The following is a 20,400-nucleotide window of genomic DNA, read 5'->3' on the forward strand; positions in this document are numbered from 1 at the left end:
GAGAGAGGTACTTGTTTAAAGGATGGGAAAAGATCTTGAGAGAACTTGCACACTTGGCCGATCACTGTGTAAAGTTGGGGTGGTTGTCATATGGTCTCTTTTTGAAGTGTTACAAAAATAGGTCAGATGCAGACCCCTCCAGTATTCCACATTAGACAAGAACTTTGAGCCATACTGAGGCCTTATTCCAACAGCAGATAGTAATGGCACATTTGGGATGCTAACAGAGGCAGGTGTGTGTGTCTGCTGCCAAAATCAAACCTGGGATATTTCAGTCACAACACACTGCCCAAATAATCACAGGGTCTAATAATATATACATGGTTTATACACAATAACATGAACACTTATATTTACAAGGTTACATTGAATGCTACTTATGGAAGTTCCTCATATTCAGTTAGTTTTCTTATGAGTGAATTTGAGTGGAAAATAAACGAAAATATGTTGATAATATTTGCCACCTCTCTTAGTTTTGAACCTAGGTATCAGTAGCACATATGTACATGCAAATTTTGACAGTAGGTCATGTTTTTTTATGTGAAGCCTCTAAATGAAAAGATCCTAAATTAAAGCAGCACCCATCATCCTGTGTGCTCACTGAAGTCAGTTTAAAAACTCGTCAAAAACAGGCCAGTTTTGACCAGTTTTTATTCAACATGAGCATAGTGACATACAAGAATCATTTGACAGCAGAGGCCCATTTAAGCAGTTTAGAGAAAAGGGGAAGAAAAACATTAAATCTACAAAAACAAAAGAATTATATGAATATATTGTAGGCCCTAAAACCAGCATAGTCCTAAATCATCATCATCATCATCATCATCATCATCATCATCAAAGAGATCATGACTCTAGACAACATTAGAATCACTGAGCATTATAAAATCTGAGTAAGAAGGAAGAAAAGAAGAGAAGAAAGAAAATAAATTGTTCTCTTTTTCTTTGTATCCTAGCTCCTGTCTTAATTCCGTATATAAAAACTGAAATGAAAGGGACTTAGGAGGACCTCAGAGACATAATCCACTGTCAGGATTCAAGAGACTTTATTGCCATTTGCACAGGCACAAGGTACATGCACAGTGGAGTTCTTGTGCGGTTCACTCAGTCAGGTTAAAAAAAAATGAAATGACGATTGTATTGTAATGTGTAAGATCATGAAGCTTTATATGGGAATTAGAATAGTTTCGACTTTGCAATTTGATTTCAAAGCAGCTTTTTTATCTGTTTATTTTGACACATCACTCAATATCCTTCATAAAATTTGCATATAACAACTGTAAAGTTCATTTGATTTTATACTTTCTGCAGGTAAAATAACCTCTTCATTACCAGCATAAGTTTTTTTAAGTGCTGAGGAGCGTGAACGGTAAAACGACGCATTTGTGCCCTCTGCTGGTGAATTACCATGACCACGTGTATAAATAGTGTTAAACCCTCTTCGGAAATTCTTTTTTTTTTCAATTAACATCATTTTGACACAGATTCAACTCACAACTTCTCCAGTCGTAGCCTATCATGGTGCCCATGTTTCCCGTGTGCCCCAAACGCAGCACCGCGTCCGTATGAAAGTTTGTGGCCGCACGCGGCTCTCACGCAGCCAGTAAAACACCTAACAGGTGAGCTCATGAGCCCGCTGTGGATTTGGCAGGGTTATCAAAGATTTACATCCATTTTACAGAATGTTACTCTTACGATAATTCACTTGGAAAGTCGTTATCTTCCTATAAAATATTAATAATAATAATAAGAAGAATGATATCCATTCAAATTCAGACAACGATACACATCATGTACGTTAATGTTCATGTTGTCTTTGTTGATGCTAGCCTGCGTTATGACATGTCACTTTGCCTTCAAAATAGGGAAACATAAGTAGCAGGCATCAAACAAATGAAAAAAAAGGTCAAATTATAGAATGAATACTAAATCTTTCCCGCTTGTCAACTAGCATTAGCAATAACTTACCTGTAATTAGTCTTTCACCAACATGTATGTAGCTAAAGCTGGGGGTAAATTTCAAGGTTTAAAGTTACTTAACTGGAGTAGCTAAATTGCTGAGTAACAGTTAATATCAGAGGTAAGCGGGATTGTGGAACTGCTCACCTTTAACGAGACTTTGTGTTTACTTTGTGGACTTTTAATGCAATGTTTTCAATGTAAATCACATAAAGACCTAGCATGGGTTAGTCTACGTTGTAATGTTAGCAAATGGGAAACAAACGAACTGTTGGTTTTGGATTATGTATAAAATCACATTTTTCTTCCATTTAGAAATAATTATGGCTACAAATAAAGTGGTTGTTGAAACTCAAAAGCTGGAGTCCTGTAGGACAACAGGGGAAGGAGACGCAGCTATTCATGTAAAGATAATACAGGTCCCAGTCAAGTGTGGACCCCTCACTGCTGCAGGGGTTTCAAAGACACCTGAAGACACCCCCGCTGGCCTGAGCCACCAACCTGCCTCCTCCACAATTACAGCCCCAGGCCCTCAGACCTCTCCCTCTGTTATGGTGGCAGCTAAGGTGGCCACCCCAGGAAGAGCGAGTGCCGATGGGCCACCACAGGTAACTAAAGCAGCTGTGAGCCAGGTGGCCTCCATGAACCTGACCACAACTCCAGGGAGGACGGTGATGATAACTGTACCGAGGGCTGCCACTCCACAGCCGGTAGCTGTGGCCCCTCGACTGCCACAGACTGCTTCCACACAGCTCCCAGCCAATATCCAGATACCACCAGGTGAGCAGCAACAGGCACTGTTTATAGTCCTGATTGGTGATGTTCATGTTTACTTATCTTGCCTGTGTTTCAGCTTGAAAACTGGTTATTATGTTCACTCGACAGTATGTGTTGTCTGTTACTGTCTATATTTTCTCCACAAGCATGTCCTTTGCTTAATAATTTTACTTTTCAGGGCAAGTCATCAAGTAAACACAGTAGTAAGTGATTTGGTACTGGTTGTGGCAGGTATGATGCTGATCCGCAGTGACAGGGGTCAGCTGATGCTGGTATCCCAGCAGGCTTTGGCACAGGCTCAGCAGGGCCCGAGAGCTGGCAGCGGTCAAGCGGCCAGAATACTGACCCCGCAGGTGTGTGTCTGCTGCTGCTTTCAGTTAATACTGGAGTGGAGGAATGTGGGGCCTTCCTTTTACCATTTATTTGACAGTAAGCTGATTCAGTGTCTGTAAAGGACATCTGGTTTGATACAGGTTGTGTTTTGATTCTTTTTATTTATTTGATTGGCTGTACAACAACCTGCTGTGACAAAGTTTGAGATCAAAATCTACAGTCGATATGAATGAAGTAAGCATAGAAGTGTAGATAGTTAAGTTACCATACAGTGTGGCAAGAGACAGATTGTGTTTTATTAGATTGTATTAAAGTTATTAGGTACACCTACTATACAATATGACCCAATACAACACAACCACAAATTACAGCCACAAAAATGACCAATCAAGGGATCAGTTAACAGCTTCTCAAAGTGTATGTTTATCACAGGGACATTTACTTGAAATGCATTATACTGTCCAAGTGTTGCTTTAAGTGTGACCTCACCTGCAGTGAAGCAGGTGTTTTTGTATTTCACTTTAAATTGTCTTGCAAAAACCTAAAAAGGCACATTTTCACTTTGTCATTATGGACATTTTTAATAGATTGACAGTAAAAATTCCCTTTAAATGATGTCTAAACATAGCAAAGATGAAGGATCTGGTTGCAAACCCACTGTAAATTAAATAAAATTACACATATCAGTATGTGAGCAAGTCAGCATCATTCAGTATGAGGTGCTGCTAGCATCAAGAAAAAATGGAAAATGTAAAACCTGATAAGCCTGTGAAACTTCTTTTTTTTGGGTGGGGGGCATTTTTGTCTTTATTTGACAGTCATTAGTCAAGAGGCAGACAGGAAACAAAGGGAGAGAGATGAGTATGACATGCAACAAAAGTCCCTTGCTGGAATCAAACCAGAGACGTTGAGCAGTAACCGTATAGTGGGGGCGCTCTGTGTCCAGAACTTTTGAGAAGTTCTCAAGACCTTTAAGTCCTCAAGTGCTGTGTATGATAAAATGAGTTCATGTGAAATGTCAGACAAAGCCTGAGAAAACAGCACATGTGACTTAGTCATGAAGTGAAGCATCAAGTGTTTTTTGATGTATAGAGTATACAGATTGTTATGTAGGCAAAAAGCATCAGTAGAGACACCATCATCAGTGTTTATATCCATCTGCGGTCATAACCAGCTGTCATGTGTGGAACAGCTATCTGCAGCACCTGCAAGTAAAAGCAACGAGAAGGTGACTGTGATCAGAATGACGGCCCCTTCCAGCTTCCAGCCTGCATCAGTCCAGAAGACAGCTGTGGTGAAGGTACCAGAGCTGCGTCACATCAGTCACTGACAGCAACACATCCAGACTTCACTACTCATGAAGTGTTTGGTCATGAGAATTGTTAGTAACTTCACCTGTCATAAATAATGATAATGATGACGGAATAAACAGAAAATGTGAGAGTGTTGGTGAGTTGTATCTGCTGCTGTTTGTAGTGTTGTATTGTATTGTGTGTATTGTTCAGGTGATTGGTGTAGCTCCTAAACCAGCTGTGGTCCAGACCCTCAGTGCTGTGGCTGATCAGGGGGGCCAGCCTCACTTTCAGGCAGCCATCACAGAAACCAAAAAGGAGCCACCACTCACATTTAGTCAGGTGAGTCCAACTTGGTCCAGCTTTGACCTGCTGCCTCCGGTTACATTTCACTTTGCTAAGAAAAGTCTGAAACTGCAGCACTCGGCCAGGTAAACATGGAGGCAGGACACCAACAACCCTATCACCCTTCTACAGGTAGCCTTATATAGTAGCTGTTGATAGCAAGCCTTGCTACTGCTCTGCTACTGCTTTGTTAAAATACACCCAGTCCAAATAATAGATTTGACCCTCCCCCAACACCTGAACATACCCAGCATGCTTAGTTGTGGATGACTTGCTGTTAGGAGTCCTCTGTAGCTCTCCTAAACATTGGCTGAGATGGGAGTTATTTCCTAAGTCAAGAAAGTTGTGAAAATGCTTTTACAACTAGTAAAAGTAGGAGCAGACAAAATAAGACAGGTGTACAGGGATGACACATAAAAAACATACTCTATACTCTTGCATTTGTGTATGAGTATATAAAAGAAAAGAAGAATGATTTTTAAAAATTTCAAAAAAGGAGCAAAGGGAGAAAAAGGGGGACAAGTTGACTTTTATCAACATTCCATCAGCAGGAGACCCTTGAAAGTGTGAAGAAGTGCAAAAACTTCCTGGTGACTCTGATCAAGCTGGCCTCCAGTGACTCCAAGTCAGCCAACATGGCTAACAACGTGAGAGGACTGGTCAGGAGTCTGCTGGTATGTCTCCCCTCTCCATCATCACACAAGCTGCTCTCACTTTGTGGCTCTGTATTTTACAGTTAGTTATAAAAACAAGTCAGTGCTGTAATTTGTCTGTTAAATATCTCGTTACAATCCATGAAAATACACTAAAAGATCTTAATTGAAGGCCTTAAAAAGCTTCACAATAAATCCTTTTTAGTATTCATTCCTTTTTTAAACTTAATGTTCCAGGTAATATCTAATGTACTGATGTATTAAATGTGCTTTGTGAAGTAATTGTAGCTTTTCTAACCTTGCAGGAAGGGAAGGTAGAAGCAGAGGAGTTTACAGAACAACTCTATCAGGAGTTGAAGTCAACACCACAGCCCTGCTTGGTGCCTTTCCTCAAGGTGAAAAGTGGTTCAAATACACATAATTGTGACCTCTTCATGGTCTGGAAAGATTTTATTCATGTACTATACTGTGTTTTAATGCAGCCAAATTAGTGATGTAGTTGTTCTCTGTACATGTTTTCCAGTTTTTTTCCACTTTGCAGCTTAAATGATTGTTTTGTAAAAGTTAAATTTTCCCTGTATACAATGAAACACCAAGCCGGTGCTTTAAGATTAAATACTTTGGAAACTGTTGTGGAAAAGCTCCATTTGGGGAGAGAAAAAAACATCATTTTGGGCTGAAATGAAGATATGAGGGTGTGTTTACAAACTGATTAATGTGGACATACTCAAACATTCTACCATTGTAGCTCAAAACTTAAGACTATTAACATTTGGTCATTTCTACTCAATGCATATCATGTGTTGCGACCTCTCACCTGGCAAATGAATCATGTATTGATCATACTTGCTCCTGAGTTTGCTGTCATGGTTTTGTCAGGGCTCTTTTGTCATTTCGGTGACTAAATTGGACTGAATTTTGTTGTTATATGGTGCCAGAAATAAATTTGACATAACTTCTTTCCCCTCATCTTCTCCTATTGCTGCTAGAAAAGTCTTCCTGCAGTGCGCCGCCTTACTGCAGACCCCCAGTTATTTATCCAACAGGCTTCAACTTCTACCCGCAATCCCACCATGAAGCAGTCCACTGACACAGGAAAAACCCTCAAGGCTAGCCAGCAGGTAAACAGATGTTTTGTGATTGTTTGATGTGATGAGCAGTGTACATTTTTCAATATAAAAGCATGTCTTTTTCCCTATAAACCTTTTTGTCCCTTATTTTACTGTAAAGAAATTAGTCATCCATTCACAGACATCTGAAGTGCATTTAACAAGGTTGATTAAAGGCTGAGCTCTTCAGGTGAACGATGGTTGAGGGGCTGGTTGTCATCTATATAAGTGATACCATGATTGTGAATGACACTGAATGCTTGCAGATGATGCAGCAGCCTAGAGGAGCGACTGTGAGACCTGGGCTGACTATGTTAGCCCAGTCCAGAGCATACATATCCAAGAGCAGCAGGCCCACACCCAAACACACAGTGATCCAGACAGGGAAACACTTCACAGGTAATGTGAAAATCACATTTTTATTTTATCTGCATCATGAAAAATGCACATTCATGCCATGCAGGTATAAATGCACATAGAAGACATTGCCATCGAATTGGCCAGACTACATTACATCCACCACCTGGTCCGCCACCATGAAGGCCATCCCAAAGCACTTATTCCTGCTCTGTTCAAAAGACACCCTGAGAATATTCCAGTAATTAAATCATGAATTCACAATCAGAATATCAATAAATACAGATGCAAATAATTACTAGTTAATATAAACACATTCTGCCAGTTGAAATGGTTCCTGTGTCTATGAGCAAATACAGAATGCAGGTTTTTATTCATGTGCAGGGGTTTGTCAAACAGGTAACAGGCTGCAGAGAGAAAACAACTGCTCTGGCAGTGATAAATGTGCACCTTTTTGTTAGTATTAGCACAGTGCACACAAACTCCATCAGAAGTCTCTACAGCTGTTAAAGCTGACTGACAGCTGATCCAGCCGTCATCAGAAAGGGATGTCGCTTCACATGATGCTTCAGAGGAAAGAACATCTCATTTCTTTAAAGAAAGATACTGTGTGAGGTGAAGAAGAGTCACAAATTGTTCTCTGGAGTCCAAACTCAAAACAAATCGTAATTAAACACTCATTCATATCACTCAGTGTGACTTACCTGAGGATATCATTATCTCTGATGTCCATCGCCAGTAAACCTCCATAAATCTACTTAGAAATCAGAGAAAAAACAGCCTGCAGAACTTGCCTGAGAATGATCACATCTTTAAGTTTTCTTCAGTATAAAAGTAATCCAGTGATAGTTGTCTGTACATCCATGGCTACACTGCAAACAGGAACTGCTAATAGCTAATTCAGCAGACTTTTAAGCTGATTTAAAAAAAAAAGAAAAGAAAACCAAAACAACAGGCAGCTTTTGGCATGGAGAAAGAGAGATCCACTTTTAAATACAAGGATGTCCCTCTGGACAGGATTCAAATCACAAGAGGACCAGGGCATTCAGTGAAAAACATTAGGTCATTTTGGCTGTAATTATTATTGGGGTGGGGTGAAAAATTACCCACATACCTGTTCTGGACTGGATTAAATCACTGACCAGCAGTACAATGTGAGAATCACCCCCTCTCCTCTAGAGAAATAAATCCTGTCCCAATGGGGCTTTAGTTAGTCCTTCACAGAGGCTTGTTGTCACACAATTTCAGCAGATATTCATTTCTTATCTTCTAAAGTAGACCAACTCAGACACACACTTCACTAAATGAAAAGCCACCGTCCAAACAACTTTGTATGTTTCTCTTCTTATAGGAACTTTATCTATGAAGCAGCCTTTTGCCCAGGATCCACCATGCTCCACCAAATTTGCATTCAAGGACAGTTCAGGATCTTACAAGTAATACATACAGTCTTTTACTCACTTAGTAGACTCAAATTTAATTGTGTGTGGTTTGTAGTTAAACAGTTCAGTGAATCTCACTAGCATTCAGTCATAGTTGTAAGCTTACTGACATGAACTCGTGTGTGTTTCCCAGAGAAGATGATGACATTAATGATGTCGCCTCCATGGCTGGAGTCAACCTGAGAGAGGAGAATGCACAGATCCTGACCACCATGGTTGGCTCTGTGGTGCAGTCATGTCAGGATCAGCCCTTCCTCTCTCCTAACCCAGTGCTCAGCCGAATCCTTCACACAGGTACAACAGCCATACAGAGGCAGAGCGTAAAGATTGCATTCAATATTTTCACTATGAAGCACTAAAGGGTCACGCCACTGATTTTACATATGGAGATCCGTTTACTAGTCAAAGGGAGTACCACTCCAACAAAACACTTCTGTAGAGGAGCTTTATCAAGTCTCAAAAAATAACCCTGCTGATGTCAGACTTGGAGACTTATTTATAAATGTATATTTAAATGAATTCATTGTACAACCACCTATTTTAGTAATGAGTTAAAGAAATTCAGTGTGAATTCAGTGAAATACCTGTAGATAAGCTGAGCTGTTGTGTGACTCCTCCTGTGATATAAGAGGATTGTGTCTTGTGTTAGGACAGGCACTGGGGGTGACTGATGTTGGTCCTGAGGTGGTAGCTCTGGTTTCTCATGCTACTCAGGAGTGTCTGCGCGGGATGCTGGAGAAGCTCACTGTGATGGCAGAACACCGCAAGGCAGCCCTGAAGGTACAGCAGCTCAGCACTGATAGTCAGTGTCTACAATTTTGCTGCTTTTGTCTTTTAACCACAATTTCCATAGATGAATCAGGGTTGTAGGCGTAAGTAGAAAAGCCACCATCACTGCAGTGGCACCTTACTTGTACACCGATGTGTAACACAGAAATGCTTATAAAGATTTCACTTTAGATGTGCTTTTGCCAAAAAAAAAACTGTCCAGGGGATCCTCTAGAAAAAGTAATTTGTTGAACATATAGTCATCAAATGTCATTAAAATAATGTGTATTATCTACAAAACTTAAACTCAACATCATTTAGTCCAGTTTGGACAGACAGCTAGGCATCTTTTCTGTTCTGTGATGTTATCAGCTCCTCCAACAATAAAATGACACTGTGGAAAAGGCAAGGCAAGTTAATTTATATAGCACATTTCAGCAACAAGGCAATTCAAGATGCTTTACATAAAACATTTAAAGCATTGAGATAAAGTGCAAAAGAAAAACACCATAATAAAAACAAGCTAAAATTGGATTAGAGAGATGAAATACAAGAATAAAAGTTACACTCTAGAGTAACAAAAGTCTTCAGTCTTGATTTAAAAGAACTTTAAATGCAGTGCATGAATTGCAGCAGACCTGCAGTTTTCTGGGAGTTTGTTTCCGGATATATGGAACATAAAAACTAAACACTGCTTCTCCATGTTTAGTTTTGATTCTGGGGACAGAAAGCAGACCTGTCCCAGACAACCTGAGAGGTCTGGATGGTTCATAATGTAGCAGCAGATCAGAAATTTATTTTGGCCCTTAAACATTCAGCGTTTTATAAACCAATAGCAGTATTTTAAAGTCAATTCTTTGACAGACAGTGAGCCAGTGTAAAGATCTTAGAGCTGGAGTGACATGATCCACTTTTTTGGTCTTAGTGAGGACTCGAGCAGCAGCGTTCTGAATCAGCTGCTACTGTCTGATCGACTTTTTAAGGAGACCTGTAAAGACCATTAGAGTGGTTGAGTCTACTGAAGATAAATGCATGTACATGTTTTTCCAAATCCTGCTGAGATGTAAGTTCCTTAATCCTTTATATATTCTTTAGGTGACAGTAGGCTGACTTTGTAGTTGTCTTAATGTAGCTGTTGAAATTCAGGTCTGAGACTACACCAAGATTTCTGGCTTGGTTTGTGGTTTTAACATTACCGATTAGAGCTGAGTGCTAACTTTTAATCGTTCCTCCTTGGCTCCAAAAACAATTACTTCAGTTTTATCTTTGTTTAATTGAAGAAAATTCTAGCACATCCAATCATTGATTTGCTCAGTGCACTTACTCAGTGCTTGCATTGGACCATAGTCCCCTGGTGATATGGTTATGTAAATTTGTGTGTCATCTGCATAATTATGGTAACATATTTTATTTTCTATAATCTGAGCCAGTGGAAGCATGTAGATGTTGAACAAAAGAGGCCCCAGAATGGAGCCTTGGGGAACTCCCAGCTCATTTTTGTCCACTCAGACACATATAGACAGTAGGATTCAAAGTTAAGTAGGATTCAAACCACTTAAGTGCTGTGCCAGAAAGTCCCACCCAGTTTTCCAGTCGGTCTAGTAATGTGTTGTCAACTGTGTTGAATGCAGCACTGAGATCCAGTAATACTGAGACTGAAATTCTGTCACTGTCTGTGTTTAAGTGGATGTCATTAAATCTTAACAAGAGCAGTCTCAGTGCTGTGGTGTGGTCGAAATCCTCACTGGAGGACATCAAAACAGTTGTTTAGTGCCAAGAAGTTGTTCAGCTGTTGAGAAACAGCTATTTCAGTCATTTTACTTAAAAACAGGAGGTTTGATATGGGCCTATAATTGTTCATTAGTGACATGTCTAGATTTTTCTTTAAGAGTGGCTTGATGACGGCAGTTTTCAGGGCCTGTGGGATGACACCTGAGCAAAGAGACATGTTGACAATTTGTAGAAGATCTGAGGCCATGCGGTTAGAAACATTTCTGACAAAGCAAGGATTTCAGATGTTGTATAATGTTTATTGTTAATTGGATAAAATGGTGTCATACTACTTGAATTGATTTAATTGGACTGAAGGACAACACATACCCTGTACCTGATATGTCGGCACTGACTGCTTGTCTAATTTTCTGAATTTTGTCAGTGAAGAAAGAGGCAATTTCATTGCAGGCCCTGGTGGATAGAAGTTCAGAGGCTACCTGTCGACAGTGAGGGCTGCATTTAAAATGAAATACATAACAAAGAGATTTTGAAAAAATGTGCATCCTAAAATAAAGTGGATTGATCATATTAGCCCGTTGGATCATTTATTTTTTGTGGCTTCAGTTCAGATCATTTGAGTGGGTATATTTGCTCAAAATATTAGTGCTTAAATGAGACATACTGGTTTTGAACTGCCCGTGGGAAGTAGCCTAAGAGTCTGTCCATTCTTGATTTAAAAGCTCTGTTTTTGCTGTCTATTTTTCTCTTTTTATAGCATGCCATGTGAAAAACTTTTCTCAAGCTGAGCTGATACTAAAAGGTGATGTGAAAACACTGTCATTTGCAGGCTTTCTGTTTCAGAGAAATCTTTCCACCGCTCCCTCTCCTCGCTCTGCCGCGCTCTCTTGCGTGCCGCTCAGCTGCCGTGCTTAAAACTCAGCATTCACACATGAGCAAAACAGAACACAGATTTGTCCTGTTGTTCTTTGTATTTACTGCTGCTTTTGTTGGATGTAATGCATGAATGAAAAGGAGGAAGTGGAGAGGACGAAAAGTGTTTGATGGTCGTCTCTGTCTCTCTCAGAGAAAGCTTTTCACTGCTGACTCCCTGAGTCAGGAAGCCCATGCTGTGGGATTGACCCTGTGAGGGCCATGACAGCGCAGGTCTAGCCTGTTAGAAGCCACCCAACGCTGCATTCCCTTCATGTGCAAGCGTCCCATAGGAACCACCACCAGGGCTGAGGCCATCAGTCCAACAACCTTTGGCAAAGCCTGAGAGACACAAATATCCCCCTGTGACAGAAGGCTAAACAGTCTGTGAGTGCCTCTGACCTTTCTCCAATCAGCCTCACTCTGGCCTGTCTATAAATAGGCCTATGAAGGAGAAGAACACTCTTTTCTACATTTATTTTGAAGCATGAGACAAACTTGCATGAGACACTGATTTGTGCTTGTCCAACTGCTTGGACTGCTTCGTGTTAGCTCGTCATCGTGTATGGCACCATGGGTTGTATTTTATTTGTTGAAATCAGTCCATGGCTGGTGAATAAGGACATCTCCATGCCACATCTCTGTGAAAATAAAAGCAAGCGCCACTTCTCCTCACGATCGTTGAGATCTTTTGTTCTTCGGTGTTTTCACCCTCTCCTCTCTACTAACCCACTTGCATGTACACACATGCACGTTTTGACGCTCACACACACTACTACTATTAGTCAAGTCTCTAATATTAGCAACGCACATTATCACAGTGTATTGATCTCTGAGCAGCAGCTACAGTCCTCCTTTTCCAAACCAGAATATCATTGTAGATTTAACTACTATCAACATCAGGTTTTAAAGAGTACGTGACCAAATATCTCAGAAATCTTTTAGAGATGAATGACAATGGAAGCGTTTCAGACTCTCTATTCTCTGGGAAATACTTAGTTACCATGAGAGGATTATATTATTTCTTTTGAGACCTCAAGGAAAAAAAGCAACATTTAAAAAACTGAAAGAAACTGAACAAGAAATTATTCATGTAAAACAAATAAAACATCTCCACTACAGTCTGACTATAACAAGATTCTGAAATTAAAATCTGAATATTACTCTGTCCTTGGAGGGGAATGTAGTAGTCTGTTACTAAAGATGAGACAAAAACATTTTGAATCATGTGATAAACCTCAAATTGCTCCCAAACTTACTGTTCAATAAACAGTAGACACAAGTTAATTCAGCTCAAAGTGATTCACCGTTTTCATTATTCTGAGGTCATATTACATACATTTTACCCCTCCATGTCTCCATTCTGTGATAAATGTAAATCATATGATGGTACATTGATTCATTTATTTTGGGACTATTCAATAATTCATCCATTCTGGTCAAGAATGTATTTATTTTGCTGGTGTTTACCACAGGACTCTCTCTCCTGACAAGGACTTGGTTCTCTTTGGATGCTCAGAGGACTCTTTAACTCTCCCTTCACACATCCAAACAGCTTCATTGATGGGCATGGTACTAGCAAAAAAACACTCAAAAACTGGAAGACATCAACTCTACTGTGCTTCACAAAGTGGTTGCATGAACTTGTTTTGGTTCTTCATCATCTTCAACATAAGTGGGAAGAATCTTGAGGTCCCTATTTGCAATATCTGGACTCAATTTGTCCAAATTTGTGTTTATATATAGATAAGTTTTTTTCTTTTTGTTTTTTATACTCCTATTTTTGATGGGTTGTAATTAACAATAATATGTGTATGATATGTACCGTTATGAGGTTTTGTGTCCTTGCATTGTGTTCAGATGAACTTCTAGTTCTTCCCCGGTGTGTGTGTGTGTGTGTGTGTGTGTGTGTGTGTGTGTGTGTGTGTGACCCAACAGGAGGACCTGTGGAACACCAAAGTGAGTGATGTTCGCTCTCAGCTTCGGTTCCTGGAGGAAGTGGAGAGTTTAAAGAGGAAGAGGAAGGAGAAAGAGGAGAAAGAGAGACTGTTGCGTTTGGCCAGGGTGAGCTAGACAGCAGCACTCTTCTCAGTTTGACTGAAATGACACTAAAACCATAGTCTTCATCAGAAACAAGGAAATTATATACACTCAGATACATTTAGTATGAAACCACTATTAGCTGATTATCTAAATAAATATATTATAAAGGTACCCTGACTGTCTGTGGACACCTCATCTCTGCCTGTGTTTAAGTATGAAAACGCTGCATAATAACAGCACATCTGTGTGTTTTGGACTCACAGAGTCGCTCACACACTGAGGATCCACAGCATCAGCAGCTCAAGCAGCGGGCCAAAGAGGTGTGTATGTGTGTGTTTTCAGTCTGAGAAAAATGTCTGTATCTTAAGCTGCCAGATGGTAAACTTTCTCCACCAGACACTCCCTTATTTTGGCTGTTTGGTGCTTTCACTCTGTATACTTGGCTTGTTTTAGCTTATTTGCTTAAAACAGCTGTTTTGAGTTGTATATGTGGAAGCTGGTAACAGCTGGAAGACTCAACCATACGGTTTATGTGCAGGCTTAATAACTAAACAATCAACTAAAGTATGGACTTGCTTCATCCAGAGTGTGTTGTCATGAATCCATTATTCACTACAAAAGCATCCATTGATAATCAAATGAGCCTGACAGATGATGGACCAATCAACAACATTTAGATGATGTCACTCTCCAGGCTCCTATTAAAACTAGGTGTTACAAAATGAAACATGGTTGTTTAACTGCAGGGCTCATTTCTACCATCAGATTTATTCAGAAACTGATTCTGGTTGGATAGTTCACATCAGTATAATTACCACTTCAGAATGCCATATATACAGTGCAGACTTTATTTCATAAGTGGACATTTTGGCACAGATTACCTAATTGGGAGCAGAGAACAGAACAGCATGATGGTGTCATGTGCTTATATTGTTTTATGTGTATCAGAAGGTCTTGTACAGGGGAAGCCTGGTGTGGTTTTCAACAGCCCACAGTGTTGTCTTCTGAGATCTTGTTTTTGTCTGATCCAAAATAATCAGTTTATCATACAAATCTGAGAGGATAAGTGAGTATTTTATGTTTGTGCCCTGGAATTAGAGAACACTCTGCAGCTTTTAAAATGATTCAGACGATCAGTTTACTGTAAACATAGTTGTAGATTGGCTCCTGTTGATCAGCTGGTCGACTAACTGTTCTGTACATCAAGACTAACTAATGCTGAACCACTGTTACTGTATTTTTGTTTTGTTCATGCATGTGCAGTTTGATTTTGATATTAATGCTGTTAATAATATTATATTTGGGAAGAAAAAAATCTTTTAAAATACAATATAAAGTCTTGTACTGTGGAGAATGATGTCTTCCTTCAGGTTTGTGAACTATGCAATAGAAAATTGACAATGTTTCCAGGATTCCTGACGTGTTTCTTTAGTTTTCAAATCAGAATCTGATTTCTTAGACATCCATTAGACTGACTGTCTGCGGGAAAGTAGAGATGATTTGATCTGTTGGATCACTATCTGCACCGATGCAGACATGAAGTGGATCGGGTGTTGCTCAGACATTACCAATCCACATAAAATACAAATTCTTTGTCAGTTTCAATGTAAAATTCAGTGTTTCCACTGTCATTTACATTCATTCAGACCCACACAGGAGCCCCCCCAACACCCTTGGTCGCCATAATCTTTATTTTCCACAGTAGTGAAAAATCTGTGGATATTTAATATTTCTCTGTTCTGTGGGCCAGAGTAAACTCCCAAGAAGTTCTGTTTTGGAACTCTTTTAATCCCTGCCATTTTTCATGCTAATTGTTCATTTAGTAATGCGATAGTGTGTGTGATGTTTTCTGCCAGCAGGGCAGGGAGAAGTGTGAGGGGAGATGAAAGGCACCGGTAGCAACGTGGCTATTTAAGGAGCCGGTAACGCCTCACAAGGTTGTTTTCCTTCTCAGGCTGCTGTGTTGCTCCCAGCCATCACGCTCCCAGCGGTCTCTCCACAGCTATGAAATCTGTTCATTTACATGGCAGTTTACATGCTCACACACACACACACACACACACACACACACACACACACACACACACGCTGCCAAGTCTGTACGCACACACACACACACACACATGCTCAAAGTTTGAGTAGGTGTGGTGCTAATTGGAAATGATTTGAATTGAGGCTTGTTTCTCAGGTTAGAGTTGTAGCCTTCAGTGAAATGCAGCTCAAACAAACCATTGATTTGTGATTCAATGAACTCTGATCCCTCATACTGGGGAAGTTATGAGAAAGCTGAAGGAGACAGAATACATCTTGTGAACTTGTTTTATTCTGGTTTATTACAAATTGGTCAGTTTCTTCATATTGTAGGTTTTGCCAGCTAGTACTAGCCAGTGTCAAACTAGTGATTTACTAAAACTAAAACCCACCGTGTCTCTCCTCTTTTCAGCTGCAACAGATAGAAGCAGCTCAGCTGCAGCAGCAAGAGGCCAACCTCACTGCGCTGGCTGCCATCGGGCCTCGCAAGAAGAGACCTCTGGAGCAGACGGAGAGCCAGGTTGGTCTGAGCGCTGGTTAGGCTCCTGTATGATAAACCTGTTCATACTAGGGTTACAACAAGGTCTGTTTATAATGGCACATTTCAGTTTTCAAAACATGTATATGTGTCAGTGTTTTCTTGTCGGGGGTCCTCTTGATTTCTACTCTTTATTTCTTTTTCTATCTGTGGCCTTTTTTGCATTGAGAACATTTTAAAGCCTTAACTCTAGCCCTAGCCCATACTCAGCATCTGTGTTGCCATGTATTCAGTTCATCTCATGTCTTGTTCTTCTGTGGATGGAAACACCTCTGAAACAGCATTTAGAAACAATTGTAACTGAAACCCATAATAATATCGAAACATTTTCAACACAGTTTTAAAATCTGATCACAGTTTCACAATCATGTAGACGGAGTGATTTGTAAATCCCAGCCTCTCCTCCTCCTGGCATCATAAGAGTTCAGATCAAGTGCTAACGCAGACAGAGGAAGCCTGCAGCTCAGCTCAGCACAGCAAGCATGTGTGAGACTGTTAGTTTACTTCATTGACTCTTTAATTCTCTGTGTGTTTAAGTGGTGGCCCTGCAGGCTGTAGGTTTAAAGATGAGGGCGCTCCGTTAACTGCACACACTTCTCACTGCCTTTGAACTCCATTACCCAGTGGAGCCAGCTAGCTGCATGCCTGCCGCCCCTCTCTCTCTCTCTCTCTCTCTCTCTCTCTCTCTCTCTCTCTCTCTCTCTCTCTCTGTCTTTCCTCTCACAGCCACAGGGCTTCCTTTACCTCTTCACAGGCTTTACCTCAGCTGGCACAGCAGTGGCTCATGACAGGAAGTATGGAGGAGTGATGGCAGAGTGTTTGGAGTTTTTTTTTTTTATTCTTTAGCATGTGTTACTGCACATGCTCAGATAGGAGCTCTATGAGAACAGGTCTTTGGGGCAGCTGTCAAACAGAACTTTTGTCCAGGAATAAATTCTAATATTTCACTATAACTGTAATAATCTTTTTGACATTGTTTTAAATCATAATAATTCAAGGGCTAGATTTTTGGGAGCGGTTGAGTATACAGAACATTTTCTTTGTTACAAAAGAAACATAATGTTGCTGTTTTTTTAGGGAAAAAAAGATTTATTTCGAGGTCCACTTACTAGCTCTTCCCAGGGCTTTCAACCACATCTCACTTGAATCTCCCTCTGTGAAAGATTGACCTTGACTCTGTCCAACTACTGTTCACAATGAAGAATGAACTTTCACACTCAAAACCTCTGATGTTTGAACTAGAGCTGCAACAATCAATCAATTAACTGATTAGCTGCCAACTATTACATTAATTGCCAACAATTTTGATAATCGATTGTTTCCAATCAATTTTTAAGGAAAAAATGGCCAAACTCTCTGATTCCAGCTTCTTAAATGTGAATATTTTCTGGTTTATTTTAGACCTTCATGACAGTAAAGTGAATATCTTTGGGTTGTGGACTGTTGGTAGGGACAAAATGACGTTTGAGGACGTCACCTTCAGCTTTGGGAAACATCTTTCATCATTTTCTGATATTTTATAGTCCAAACAATTGACAGATTAATTGATAATGAAAACAAGTGTTGGTTACAGACCTAGTCTGAACATTTGGCAAAAGATTTTGTCTGTTAAGGTAGAAGTTTGATTTAACAGTAGTTCTAAATTGAATCGTTGAAGTATGGACTATGTTGGAAAGCGTGACAATTGATGTAGATTATTGCTTATTTATTACATAAATGTATAGCCGAAGACAATGTCATTTTAATACTGTGTGTGTGTGTGTGTGTGTGTGTGTGTGTGTGTGTGTGTGTGTGTGTGTGTGTGTGTCTCAGGTGTCTCTGCTGCCCAGGCAGGGTGTTCACAGAGTGACTCGGATCATGCTGAGGGATCTGCTGGTGTGTATGGAGCAGGATCACTTTCTACGCCACTCCCTCACTCTGTACAAAGCAATGCTCTGATAACCTGCTGCTCTAATAATAATAATCATCTTTGTTTTGTGTTTAAAATATCCAAAGTGCCCTATTTTATTTTCTTAAAATTTACCTTAAAATTATTTTTTTGCACTTTGTGTCAGTTCTGTATAAAACATCTATATCTATAAATAGATTAATAGAATAATAATCTCCTATAATATATAAATGTCTTATGTTGTTTGGAAGACTGGTGCTGGTCTCTAATAGCACTCCTGATTTTGGTTTTGATGTTTGTTTCTTTAAAAAGAAAGATTTCCAGGAGCAGGATTATAAAGATAGTAGATAAGTGCTTCTAGTGAACACTGCTGTTAGTTGAATTGTTGAGTAAAGGCAGTAAGTGTTGAGTTCTCAGTTGGATTTAGGTTTGTTTTCCTTCATCTGCTTGTTTATTGTTTGACCATTAAAAAAAAAAAAGTTTGAGTTATTTAGCATCCAATGATTCTCTTCTTCCCACAATGCAAACAGCTGTCAGATCAGGTATTTCCATGACAGGCTGTCTGTTAGAGCTTTTTTAGAGACTTTTCTGCACTTTCTCAGTCATTCTGAGATTTATCACCAAGTACCTGCAACACTATTCACATTCCCATCAGCCTCAACTACTTACTTATGTATAGTGCTTACTTGCATGTCGGCAAATGTTAGCATGCTAATAAACTAAGATGGTGACCATTGTAAACATGGTCATCATGTTACTTCATTTAGCCTTTAGCCTTACTTAAATTTTCTTATTTATTCATCATTAAATTATCTCACAAGAATAAAGCAAAACAAATAAGAAACATAATAAATAATGTTGGCTTGGGTTGCTGTGTCATGCATCTTTACAGATATCTGCCAACTTGTCCTGTAAAACATATCTGAACAGATTTCAGTTTGCATGAATAACACATCCACACCTTCTTGTGTAGATTCCACCTTTGCTTCTTTTCCAAGACAGAAGTGAAAAGAGTAATTGTGCCTCCAAGAATACAAATTACATGCTGAAAATAAATTTAAGGCTGAAATTAATAAAAGTTGTTTTTTCACAGGGACTCTGTGATTTTGCTAGAATTTTTACTTTACCAAATGTAAACATGACAGATTTGCTCCTGGTAAAAGTAAACGATGGTCTGTGCAACTACTACAAAACAATGCAATACTACATGCAAATAAGGCTCATGCCTCCATAATCTATACATTGTGAATTGAATTGAACATATACAGTACTTATACAACATTTACAGTACATACAACCAGTAGTCTTGGCATTAAATGGATTGTTTTCAATATTGTGCTCGTAAAGTATACCTCTGAATGAAGTCTGAAAGGTAAATAGCAGTGTGTGCTGTTGATGTGCTGCCTACAGACCTCAGTCCCTGCTTATTGCAGAGGAAAAATGAGAAATGTAGGACATTTGTGCTCAATAAAAATCTGGTATTAGTTTGACTGTCTGCCTTTAAAGGGGTAGTCAAGTGATCTAGTACTGTGCCTCTACAAAGTTACGTGTATTGTGATTGACTTTCAAAAATGAGTAAGAGTGGTGCAGCAGTGGCAGAGATATCCTGACGTGTAGCCCCCGGTATGGGACAACAGGGCTGTAGCTGCTGTTGAGGACACTGAGGTCATGCTGTATTTCCTCTGAGAATCTGGGGGTTTTGGCAACGTGGGGGGATTAATCTTGTATATATAGTATATTAAAATGTTACTTTTAGTACTTTTAGGACAACAAAAGTAAACAAAGCATTCAGTATTTCTCTTTTGAGATTTTTTTTCCTGCAAGTACAAAGAGAAGTAGAGGGCTTTGAAACAAAACTTAAACTTCATATTGGGCAATACATTGTAATGCTTTTTTTCACGAGTTGGATTATTTCCTAGAAAGCTTCCTAAAAAGAACCAGGTAATGTAGTACGTAAAGGTGAAATGGAGACAAAGTTCTGAAGATATTTCAGGTCAAATGTAGTATTGCGTTTGTTGTAGCAGGCTTTCTGTTAAAAATGTTGAAACTCAAAGCCAAAGCCAGGTGATGGGACTTCAGTAATTTTCTCACTTGACAAAGCTCCTCAAGAGCCACAGAAAACACTATCTGCTCAGCACCAAACAGCAGACAGACACCGTTAGACTAGCTGGTGAACATAGTGGAGCATTTAGCAGCTACAGAGACAGATATTTTTGGTCGGT

The 20,400-nt window shown here is 39.6% G+C and overlaps 1 protein-coding gene across 5 annotated transcripts; it reads left to right on the top strand.

The window, feature by feature from the left end:
• Positions 1–1,390: 1,390 nt before the first annotated feature.
• On the top strand, positions 1,391–18,667 carry taf4b (TAF4B RNA polymerase II, TATA box binding protein (TBP)-associated factor). 5 transcript variants are annotated; one of them, XM_042416219.1, is made up of 16 exons: positions 1,391–1,619; positions 2,275–2,739; positions 2,968–3,089; positions 4,244–4,369; positions 4,575–4,703; positions 5,255–5,380; positions 5,665–5,754; positions 6,349–6,480; positions 6,735–6,867; positions 8,177–8,261; positions 8,401–8,561; positions 8,917–9,047; positions 13,617–13,742; positions 13,985–14,041; positions 16,165–16,272; positions 18,103–18,667. In XM_042416219.1, the coding sequence occupies exons 2-16, from the start codon at positions 2,283–2,285 to the stop codon at positions 18,226–18,228; spliced, it is 2,109 nt and encodes a 702-aa protein (XP_042272153.1). In that variant the 5' UTR covers positions 1,391–1,619; positions 2,275–2,282; the 3' UTR covers positions 18,229–18,667. The 5 variants fall into 5 exon arrangements, with proteins under 5 accessions (XP_042272153.1, XP_042272155.1, XP_042272156.1 ...); XM_042416221.1 differs by having other exon boundaries at positions 1,392–1,619; positions 5,258–5,380; XM_042416222.1 differs by having other exon boundaries at positions 1,392–1,619; positions 4,262–4,369.
• The last annotated feature ends 1,733 nt before the right edge of the window (positions 18,668–20,400 follow it).

The sequence above is a fragment of the Thunnus maccoyii genome, chromosome 7 (genome assembly GCF_910596095.1).
Source record: "Thunnus maccoyii chromosome 7, fThuMac1.1, whole genome shotgun sequence".
Taxonomy (NCBI): domain Eukaryota; kingdom Metazoa; phylum Chordata; class Actinopteri; order Scombriformes; family Scombridae; genus Thunnus; species Thunnus maccoyii.